The 11353-nt window shown below is 40.8% G+C and overlaps 1 protein-coding gene across 1 annotated transcript; it reads left to right on the forward strand.

Moving 5' to 3' along the window:
- The first annotated feature begins 2501 nt into the window (after nucleotides 1–2501).
- Nucleotides 2502–10464, forward strand: TMEM128 (transmembrane protein 128). The gene is made up of 5 exons (XM_061469149.1): nucleotides 2502–2657; nucleotides 3820–3961; nucleotides 4773–4934; nucleotides 7653–7761; nucleotides 9204–10464. The coding sequence occupies exons 1-4, from the start codon at nucleotides 2537–2539 to the stop codon at nucleotides 7750–7752; spliced, it is 525 nt and encodes a 174-aa protein (XP_061325133.1). The 5' UTR covers nucleotides 2502–2536; the 3' UTR covers nucleotides 7753–7761; nucleotides 9204–10464.
- The last annotated feature ends 889 nt before the right edge of the window (nucleotides 10465–11353 follow it).

The raw sequence follows: 11353 nt of genomic DNA on the forward strand, positions 1-11353 counted from the left end.
TAAAAAGCTACCACTTGTTTGTGTTGTTAAGGTACCAACTAATCAGTAAATAGCAAATACGCACCAAGCAACAAGGAAATAATTAAGTTCAAAATGTCCAACCAGATTGCAAAATTCACCCCTTACTTATAACTGCAAACCCTGAATATTTAAAAACATTCAAATAACTTACAAAACATTCTTTTCTATTCAAAAGAAAAGAACATGAAGGTGTTGAAGTCCATTTCTGAAAATGTGGGAAGAATTCACATTATATGAGAGACCAGGAATTCAGTTAACACAACAACTTGCTGCAAACTCGACCTTTTGTACATGTCCTTCACAGAATCTTCAAATTCACAAACCCCTCTCACAGATGGAAAACTAAATTTACCAGATCAAGCACAATATTTTAAAATACATCCTAACGTTTCTGCAGGGATTCTTTAACTTGCAAGAATTACTTATCCAGCAGGCCCATTGTTTAGCTGCTTTGTTAATTAGATTGTTCATGTTGTAACAGGCTCAGCTCAGCTCCTGATTGCTATCTAGTCTTTAACAGATTAGTAATTTCTGAATCAGAGAAGCTCTGTGAAAAGATCACAGAGAACATCTCAGCTCTACAAACACTGAACATAAGCGGTTCAGTTAAGGTCAATACTGAGCCAGAGAAGGGAAGCTCTTATTTCAGCTCTTTGCACAATGCCTACTCTGTAGGTAAACAGGAGTCTTCAGTTTAACAACACTAACAGATCTTAACCTTTTCAAGCATACATATTTATTTAATTGCTATGTTTAAATCAAAGATATTTCCTATGAATAGCTTTTGCAAAGGAAGTACATGAAGATTTCCTTTGTTTCTTCTTTGAATCACTAGCATGAAAGTGAAGGCTGAGGTAATCATTTCACTCAAAGGAAATAAAACAAAGAAACCTCTATTTCATTGCTAAGAAAGCAGAGCTCAGAGGCTCCCACGAGCTGTTAACTTCAAAATATTCAACTGAACTACATAAAAAATAATCACTACAGTCACTAAGGACTATGATGTGGTTGGCCCTTATATAAAATGCGTTCTAAGGCTGGGAAAACAATTTCTGCCATGGCTCCCATCAAATTCAGATATAAATGAAGGCCTGAATTTCTGCAGAGAAAAGAAAAAATTGTTCCATTCCTTTATCTTTTTGGCTGAATTTACAAAAAACTCAATGCAAAGTAATAAAGAACAACCAGAACCCTCATTTCCCTTGTCCCTAAAACCTCACTCATCTATAAAACAGGGGACAATAGGGTATTTAGGAAAACATAGTGATTTTTTTTCCTGATAAATTACTGTTAGTATCCCCTTCGCTGAAAAGATATCTCCACGTGGATTATACAACACAGAGGATCTACAGATTGGGTTACATGACAAATGAAGAGCCAGTGCTGTTTCTACAAGTAACTGTAGAATGCAGTTGTACCTACAGTTCAAACCAAACATAAAATAAAATTATAACTAAATACATTGAAAAAAGCTTAGTCTTATGTACTTTTAGGGTTCATCATTGCACTAGTTCAACTGATGTAAGTCTACTGAGTCAAACCTGCTGTAACACTGTGAGAACTAGCTTATATATGCAGAATATCTGTTATTTTATTAACACTTTAGTTTCTTTCCCACCCATTTCAAAGAGCATTTGGTAAGGTCATTAGGTACACAACAGGTTTAAAACCGGTGCAGGTCAGAGAAAATGTAGCTTGTACCCTAAGTAGTTTCTACCAGTTAGTATGTGCCCATAGGATGGCCTGACATTTTTTAAGGTTTACTGATCAAATACATAATTATTTATCCCAAGCCTACATTCCATTCTTCTTTTCCTGTTTTCTCAGTGTGAAACTACAGAAGAGTACCTGGAAGGCTTTTATGTTGATAAATGCTGAACAACATGCAAAGAATGCACACCCAGTTCCCCCGGCCATGGTCACGGACACCTTCCACTACACCAGGTTGCTTAAGTCCCCGTCCAACCTGGCCATGAACGTAGGGATGGGGCATCCACAGCTTCCCTGGGCAACCTGTGCCAGTGTCTCACCTCCCTCACAGTGAAGAAAGGCTTCCACGTACCTAATTCAAATCTCCCCTCTTCCAGTTTAAAGCCGTTCCCGCTTGTCCTATTTCCACCCACCCTTATAAAAAGTCCCTCTGCAACTTTCTTACATATGCACCCTGTTTTCCCCTATTTTTCTTATTTTGACAATAGCCCTCACTCCAGCACTTGTATCTACATCACGCCGTTCGCTATTTTCAATGGGGATTAGTGCGGTTTATGCACTGGGCCTTTTCCCGGGGCATCACCTGCCACAGCCGCGCTCCAGCAGCGCCCGGCGCTCTGGCCGCCGCGGGGACCAGCCGAGCAAGCGCTCGGCGAGGCTACCATAAGCTCTACCCGTACAACGAACCCTCGCCGCTGCCCTTCCGCATGCTCCCCCCCTGCCCCTACACACCGGGTCACCGCCCCTCACGCCACCGGCCGCCGCGCTCCCCGCCCCGCTCGCGTCACTGCCGGAGCGGCCCAAGATGGAAGCCGGCGTCGGCGGCGAGGGCCCGCTCCCGAGGCTCCGGCGCCCTTTACGGCCAGGGGCAGAGCCCCACGACCCGCTGCTGCCGCAGCCGCCTTTCGAGGGCGGAGGGACAGCCGGTGCGTGGTGGGGCGCTGAGCCGGAGCCAGGCTCTGCTGGGCGGGCCGTGTGGCAGCACTGCCCGGGAGGGGAGGGCGGGCAGGAGCCGGCCCCGCTCACGGCAGGAGCTAGGGGGTTCCTCGGTAACGGGGCGCGCTGCCCCGCCGGAGGGGTGCTGCTTGGTGCGGCCAGCTCGGCTGTCCCCGGGTGCCTGGCCGTGACAGTGAGTACGATGTGACAAGCGAGACGTGAGTCATGTCGGGACGTGCAGCCGCGGATTTCCTGATGGGGTGGTTAAGTGCTCCAGACCTGAGCTGCAGGAGATGAGGACGAATCCAGGAAATGAAATATAAACCCGCCTGTAAACTCCATCAGAGCTGTTAGTGCGCTCGGCTGGTGATGGCGCGTGTGAAGGAGTCAGCATCCATTCCACTGCTGGGGGCACACAGGCCGCTCCGCCAGTAACTTCTAATGATAACGTTTAAAGTAGGAAACATCAAAGGCACCTTTTTTGACCCTGCATATAAATATTGAGTGTGTTAGCTGATTACTGTCATGTACAAAAATACACTTTCTGATCTGCTCGCTCTGTTGTCTTCTTCCCCAGTGAGGGAAAAAAAGATATTTTTCTGCATAATGATAGTTGTAGTTTACGTGCTGGAGGTATGCAGCATGATTCAAGCTAGCTGCTGAAATGAAGTTGAGCATCTCTTGTAAAGGAGCTGCAGTTGAGCACAAGGAAATGATTTGTGCCTGATTTTTTTTTTTTTCAAATATGAAAATTAACAAAAAAAAGATAGAAATAAGTAGTAAGTGGAAATACCAACCTGTCTGAATGCTAGATTAAAAAAAATGCTTTAGTAACACCATAAGGTTTTTAATCAAATAACCCTTACAAAATCTAGTCAGCTGTTAATTTCCTAAATGGATACAACAGACACAGAATGTGCTGGTTGTTAGTGCTTTATATTTTACCTAAGAATACGTTGCTTAGTCTTTTATTTCAGGAAATGTTCAGAGCTTTTTAGAATGCTTCCTCTGTAATACAAAGCGTATTATGCCAAGTATAAAAATTTCCAAAGATAAATGAATTAAAAGGATAAAGCATCGTATTTTACATAACTATAATCCTTCTCCATTTAATGACTGGCCTTAGTGCTATAATTATGCTCTTATTTGCAGAAGAGTCTACAGCTGTAGAGAAGAAGAAGCAGCCTCTTGCCAGACTGAATATTCATTCTGCATTCTGGATTTTGGCATCAATTGCTGTGACATACTACTTTGATTTTTTTAAAACTGTTAAAGAAACTATTCAAGCAGATAGGTAAGGCACTTTTTCGTACAAAGAAGTTTGTGTTTTAATCTTACAGCCCTACTCAGTCTGTTAAGTCTGAACACTGTGTTTTAAATCTTGGATAAACAAAAGGTACAGTAGAAATAGAGCTGGAAAAGAGAAGGCTCAGGGGGATTTTAGCATGCATATAAGTATGGGAGGATACATAGAAGACAGCCAGGCTTTTTTCAGTGGTGCCCAGCAAGAGGACCAAGGGCAATAGGCACAAAGTGAAACATGGGAGGTTCCCTGTGAACATCAGGAAACACTTTTTCACTGTGACTGAGCACTGGTACAGGTTTGCCAGGGAGGTCATGGTGTCTCCACCTTTTTTCTTTTTGAAGAAGAAACTTCATGCTTCTTGCCTGCTAAATTTGAATGTTCATAAACTTGAAACCTTATTAAAGCTTTCTTCAATGTTTCTGTTGCAAAATCAGTAGCCTGATTTATAGTGAGAAGCACAGTTGCAGTGGAGCCTATTTTGTTTAATTACTGACAAAGCATTTTTGGTATGGTAGTGTATTAGATCACTGACAGGTTCTGTTTCATTGTATTTCCAAAATACTTGAGGGAATAGTAATTGACAGGAGCATTGCATTGGAAAATTAAACTCAGTGATGTGTATTACACAGCTTTAGAAGGGCAAAAAGTATTTTGTAAAAGTAATTTAAGAAAAAACCTACAAGAACTCTAGGCCAACCTGTATAATTGCCTGTTCTGTTGCTGGACTAGAATGAAGATTAATGTGCAAATTGCAGTGTGCCTGTGCTTAACATGTTTTACCATGCTTCCCTCCCCACAGTTGGTGGCTTGCATCTGGCAGTTGTTTGTTGGCTGCATGTTTATCTGTTGCCTTTTACTGCATACTGTATCTTGAGTGGTATTGTGGCATTGAGGACTATGATACACAGTATCCAGCACTGATACCTATCACAACAGCTACCTTTATTGCAGCAGCAATTTGGTAAGTTCAAACACTGTACAAACTTCTGCTAAACCTGAGCAAGTCTGTGTTAATGGGATCATTTTATAACAAGTGTAATTTCTGTAATTCTACTAAGTGCGTTGGTGACACTACCAGTTCTAGGTAGCATGATTTATTCCACTTTTAACATTCATCCACACAGCAAAACTTGCGGCTGTTGAAACTATATATGAAGCCTACTTGTAGATGTACTTGTTATTTTCTGCCTTGAAAATTTAGGGGAGAACTGAAGTTCTTAGCTCTGTTAGTGTAAATTGCTCACCTCTGACAGCTGTTTATAAGGTTTACATGTTATAGAATCATAGAATAGTTAGGGTTGGAAAGGACCTTAGGATCATCTAGTTCCGCTCCCCCTTCCATGGGCAGGGACACCTCACACTAAACCATGTTACCCAAGGCTCCGTCCAACCTGGCCTTGAACACCACCAGGGGTGGAGCATTCACAGCTTCCTTGGGCAACCCATTCCAGTGCCTCACCACCCTAACAGGAAAGAACTTCCTCCTTATATCCAATGTAAACTTCCTCTGTTTAAGTTGAACCTGTTAACCCTTGTCCTGTCACTACAGTCCCTAATGGAGAGTCCCTCCCCAGCATCCTTATAGGCCCCCTTCAGATACTGGAAGGCTGCTATGAGGTCTTCACGCAGCCTTCTCTTCTCCAGGCTGAACAGCCCCAGCTTTCTCAGCCTGTGTTCATACAGGAGGTGCTTCAGTCCCCGATCATCCTCGTGGCCCTCCTCTGGACTTGTTCCAACAGTTCCATGTCCTTTTTATGTTGAGGACACCAGAACTGTATACAACAGAATCATAGAATATTTAGGGTTGGAAAGGACCTTAACATCATCTAGTTCCACCCCCCCTGCCATGGGCAGGGACACCTCACACTAAACCATCTCACCCAAGGCTCTGTCCAACCTGGCCTTGAACACTGCCAGGGATGGAGCATTCACAAATTCCCCGGGCAACCCATTCCAGTGCCTCACCACCCTAATAGGAAAGAATGTCTTCCTTATATCCAATCTAAACTTCCCCTGTTTAAGTTTGAACCTGTTACCCCTTGTCCTGTCACTACAGTCCCTAATGAAGAGTCCATCCCCAGCATCCCTATAGGCCCCCTTCAGATACTGGAAATGAGGTCTCACAAGAGCAGAGGGGCAGGATCACTTCCTTTGACCTGCTGGTCATGCTTGTTTTGATGCAGCCCAGGTTGGCTTTCTGGGCTGCAAGCACACACTGAAGCTGGCTCATGTTAAGTTTCTCATCAACCAACACCCCAAGTCCTTTTCCACAGGGCTGCTCCTAATCTCTTCTCTGCCCATCCTGTAGCTGTGCCTGGGATTGCCATGACCCAGTTAAGACAAAGGAGTATTTTTTTAGCTGAGAAAAAATTGTGCCTGATCAGTTTCTAATACAAAGGTCTTCATTATCAAACAATTCATAAATAGCAAATGTATACTGAAATTTATACTTCTGGCTATTGTTATATGAGCTTTAAGGTTTATATCTTGTCAGAGAATGGTACTTTTGGTAAGAGCTACTTTATGAGATTATAGGAATCAGAATTGAGCAAATGTGCACATGAATGAAAAAAATTATATACATATGTGCCAGTATATTTGTTTGCTCTTTGCATGAAGGTTTGTTCTCTCTAGTTTAGGTGTTGTATCTGAATCACTTCAGTCAGTATTTGTTTCAGTGCTGGGAAAAAAAGAAGTCTGAAGAAGACAAAGCTTCCCTATAATTTAGCATTAGTCAAATCTATATTCTTTGTAATGCAATTGTAAAATAAGTTGGTTTTCCTCCTTTCTCTTCAGTTAAATCTGCTTGTCTGGAAGTAAAAATTAAGGCTTTTCTCAGCTGCCATGTATGCCCATGGGAGAGCAAGAGTAGTTCATTTTCAGGTGCTTCATATAGAATCATCAACTAGGTTGGAAAAGACCTTCAAGATCAAGTCCCAGCTGTTAACCACAGGACTGCCAAGTCCACCACTAAACCTTGTCACAGCCTGCCTGACTACCCTTCCACTGAAAGATTTTTTCCTAATATCCAACATAAACCTCCCATGCTGCAGCTTAAGGCCATTTCCTCTTGTCATATCACTGTTACTTGGGAGGAGAGACCAGCTACCACCTTGCTCCCTCCTCGTTTTAGGTAGAGAGCATTAAGGTCCCCCCTGAACTTTCCTTTCTCCAGAGTAAACAACCCCAGTTCCCTCAGCTGCTTCTCATCAGACTTGTGCTCCAGACCCTTCACCAGCTTTGTTGCCCTTCTCTGGACCCTCTCCAGCACCTCAGTGTCTGTCTTGTAGTGAGGGGCCCAGAAGTGAACACAGGATTTGAGGTGTGGCCTCAGCATTTCTGAGTTCAGGGGGGTTATTGCTTCCCTAGTCCTGTTGGCCACACTATTGCTAATGCAGGCCATACAGAGATTCTGAAAGTAGAATGTAATTTTTACCCTTCGTGGGACTGACTGGATTTGCTCAGTGTAAAGTCTCTAGAAGCTACTGAAGTTTTAGGATGAGCTGTCAGTAAATAAGCAGTAAAATAAACTATCAATTTAATAAGTAGCTGCTGGGGCCTTTTTTTTTTTTCATAAAGAAACAAGTATTTTTTCCACATGCCATGTTTCCTGTGTATTACTGGTATTTCTATAATATGGCCGTTGAACTTACCAAGACCTTCCTGCTTTTATTTGCAGTTTCAATGTTGCCTTGTGGCCTGTCTGGTCGTTTATGACACCCTTGTTGCTTTTCATTCAGTTCATGGGTGTTGTGATGCTTGTGTCACTCCTGGGATAAATCCTTCAGGTAAATAATTGTTTAAGCACATAAAAATATGTATCCGCGTGAACTGCTTTATTAGACATTTAAGGATTGTAAGAATCCCTTCCCTGCTTTGTGTACGCTTCTAGAATGTTGACATTTTGTGGCATGTAGATCTAGACAATGAAAGGAAGTGATTAGTGAGAATGGATGGTTTGGGGGCAAGTAGCCCAAATACCTGCAGCTTTTCCCAGACTGGGAAAAACTCTTAGCGGAGTTGCTTGTCCTGATCGTAAAGGGGAGAAGCTATTAATGTCAGCGTGCAACTGCCCTTGTCTTATCTTCAGCTACACTCTTTTCATTTCCTGTGATGAGCAGTCCAGATCAACCTGCTACCTGGAAAACTGCCAGGTATCAGAAGTTCTTTGTTCTTTCAAAACCAAAGCAAAACAACCCCACAACCTTTCAAAGGCAAACTTGGGTATTTTGTTGACTTGAAAAACTCCGATGTTGAAAGCAGGTTCTCGCATCTTTTGTTGGAATATACTATTCAAATGAAACTGAAAAAGCTTAAGGAAGACATCAAAGACGGCTCAGTATATAGGGTAAGGGATGTCCCCTGTACCACAGGTGTCTACATCATCCATTGAAATGACTCCTTTCGGCAGTTCTTCCTTGCCATACTTCTCAAGGGAATGTGGGGAAGCCTCTTTCATTTTGCTTGCCATCATAAATCCTTTCCAGTGAGGAAGTCCCTGAGCATTTTTATGAGTGCATCAAGAAGAATGAGACAGTGCTGGATTTTGAGTGTAGCCTCTTACAGTGTCAGAGTTACAGGCAAAAAATACGTAATGGCTGGGACAATGAAACACAGATTTTGTTTGCATGAGCAAATTGAAACTAGTGTTGCAATTTTTCCTGTTCTCTAGATATCAAGAAGCCTGAATTTTTTAAGGAGGTAATTAACTTAAGTCATACTCTGACAACACCTATAGACTTCTGAAAAATACAATATTTGATTCAGAGCCTCTTTACTGCATTATGGGAGCTTCAGTCACACTTGCTGATGCGAACTTCTTCAAATCATGTTTGTTCTGTCATTAGCTATGTTCTGTTTGAGCACTGGAAGGATGTGGGGGAAGGACACATTTCAGTGTGTTAGAGCTGGTCGTATTAACAGACTAGAATGACCATTCTGTATTAGTTTGTATGTAGAAAGTAAGAAATACAAGTGAATTACAGATATCCTGAACAGCTGAATCTTATGAAAACATTCTGGTTTTCTATATGAACAGCCAAGTCAATTGTGTTATGCAGAATTTCTTAATTCTGTATTAGGCCAAATAATTATTGGGCTAATAATAAGGACCAAATTACTACTTGGTGATTCAAAATCATTAACTAACAATATCAAATTAGGACAAACTTGTGCAGTATATACAGCATTACAGTATTTTTGTTAAAGTTGGATTTGTTTCTTCTTTCAGCTTCATGTGAAGGACTCAAGCAACTGTTATCCTGCCAAGTGAATGTCACTTTTGTAACACTCCAGTGCTTTTATTGTTTCTAATACTGCTTGTTTGCTCTAACTGATACTGTAATTATTATACTGCCTGATTTATAAATCAAATGGACAGAACCATGGGTCAGCCAGTGGCTGGGAGAAAGCAACTGATTAGTAAATAATTGAAGGATACATAGGTTTTACCTCTCTTAGAGACATAAAGCATTTCCTCGCTGTTTTGTAAAGCTTTTATTTATATTTCATTTTTAAACAGCTGGGTAATAAGTCATAGAATAGTTTGAGTTAGAAGGGGCCTATAAAGCTCATCTCTGGGGACTCCAGAGATCACCTAGTCCAACTTCCTACTCAAAGCAGGTTGTTTCATTTGAAAATTCAAATCTTGTGGGATCTTAATACTAGGTTCTTTCCATTTGCAGCAATAAAGAGGCTGATATTAATTTAAATGCAAATAGTCATGCACAGTTGGGAAAATAAAGCAACATTGTCTGTTCATCTTGGCTGAGGTGCTTGATCATCTGGAAACCTGGGCACCATGTAATTGCTTGACCATTTTATATAGATCCGTGTGTTACATACTTTTGCACCCACACCTTTTGGAAGATAGGAGAATGTAGAAGCTGGATATTGAAACTTGCTAAAATTTACTTGTTGGGACTGGTGCTTGAACACTGGACCATTAGAGGAGACTGTGTTTTTCATTCCGACTTTCAAATTCACACCATTGCTGAATACAAAATACAGGAAATATTTAGTAATGAAAACGATAGACATTGTCTTTAGCTGCTACTGTTTCAGTACGGAAAAATGTTGCTATTGGTATTCAGTACAAAAGATCAGTCAAACCAAACTAAAATATATTTAGCACTACTGTTAAGTAGCTCATAGAGTAAGTTAACAGCTTGATTTTTTTAAAATGTAATATTTAAGTTTTCCAAACCCAGTTGTACTTCATCTTTAAAAGGTGAGTTGCTTATCTTCATCTTTTAACAATTTTTAACTATTTTACATGTGCATACACAGGTACATTTGAGTAACTTGTTTATTATGGTATTTAAAAAGCAGTGCTGCTCAGGGATGGTAATTATCACTGTATTTTTATTTGTCAGATATATAAATGCTCTAGCTGGTTTAAATTGCCTTGTACTCTTGAACTAAAATTACTGTTTACTACATGGTTTTTCACATTTGTTTTTCTGGACATAATAAACTTTGTATAAAAGTGATCAATTATTGTTCATTACTTAATTGTTTTAACTAATTCCACTGTTCTTGGGGAACACTGCAGTGTTCGCTGTAATAGATGACCTGACAAAATGCTGCTCCCCCTAACAGTTGTGTGAACTCCTTGCTTTTGTTATTTTCCTTACCATAAAATAAAGAACTTGAGGCAAGATAGTAGAAAGAGGTATCTTAATAGTTTGCTGAAAACTGTTATTAGGCTATCAAAATCCATACCTCTCCCTAAGCTTGAAGGTATTAGCTGGCTGCAGACCACCATAGGTATTTTCTGTATCGATTTACGTTGGTTTCATTTGAGGTTGAGAATGTGTATTGTCACCAAAGAGCTTTTTGCAGGTGACAAGGGGTGCTCTAGAATAATCTTGAAGTAAACAGTCCACATAGTGAAAATAATTTATCACAGTTATCCTGAAGCTCTGTAATATGAAAGCATCTTTGTTATTCTTTACAGGTTACATTACGTAAGGTAAAAGGAGAAGTTGGCACTTCCATAAGCTTTGAATAATGATGGATGTAGCTCAGAGCTAGAGGTGGTTGAAGCCTTAACTGTTTGACTAGTTATGCTTTCTATTTATATTGCTGTTATAGGCCTGACTGAAACAAGGCTGGCTTTCAGTTAAGTGCATTTTTCAAAAGGAAAATGGCTTAAAATACCTGTTTCTTGACAACAGGGCAAAATGAATAAAGGACTTGAGCTACTACTTCCTTATGCTTACCTACATAGGTAACTGCCTGGAATTCGTTCCTTCCACCCTTCTGCTATTTTGTATTTCTTCCCTGTTCTTTAGGAGGAATGTGAACATCAGGAATGTATATATAAGTCCAGAAATGTCCTTTATTATTTCAGGAAAAAAAACCTTTAATAATTTTTGG

Source organism: Pezoporus flaviventris, unplaced genomic scaffold, assembly GCF_033815535.1.
Source record: "Pezoporus flaviventris isolate CSIRO_AGI_PZ_B2104156 unplaced genomic scaffold, CSIRO_AGI_Pfla_v1 ptg000002l, whole genome shotgun sequence".
Classification (NCBI taxonomy): Eukaryota; Metazoa; Chordata; class Aves; order Psittaciformes; family Psittacidae; genus Pezoporus; species Pezoporus flaviventris.

Coding starts and splice junctions, on each gene's coding strand:
- TMEM128 (XM_061469149.1), top strand. CDS start 2,537: ATGGAAGCCGGCGTCGGCGGCGAGGGCCCGCTCCCGAGGCTCCGGCGC. Junction 3,962..4,772: donor GAAACTATTCAAGCAGATAG/GTAAGGCACTTT, acceptor CCCTCCCCACAG/TTGGTGGCTTGCATCTGGCA. Junction 4,935..7,652: donor TTTATTGCAGCAGCAATTTG/GTAAGTTCAAAC, acceptor TTTTATTTGCAG/TTTCAATGTTGCCTTGTGGC.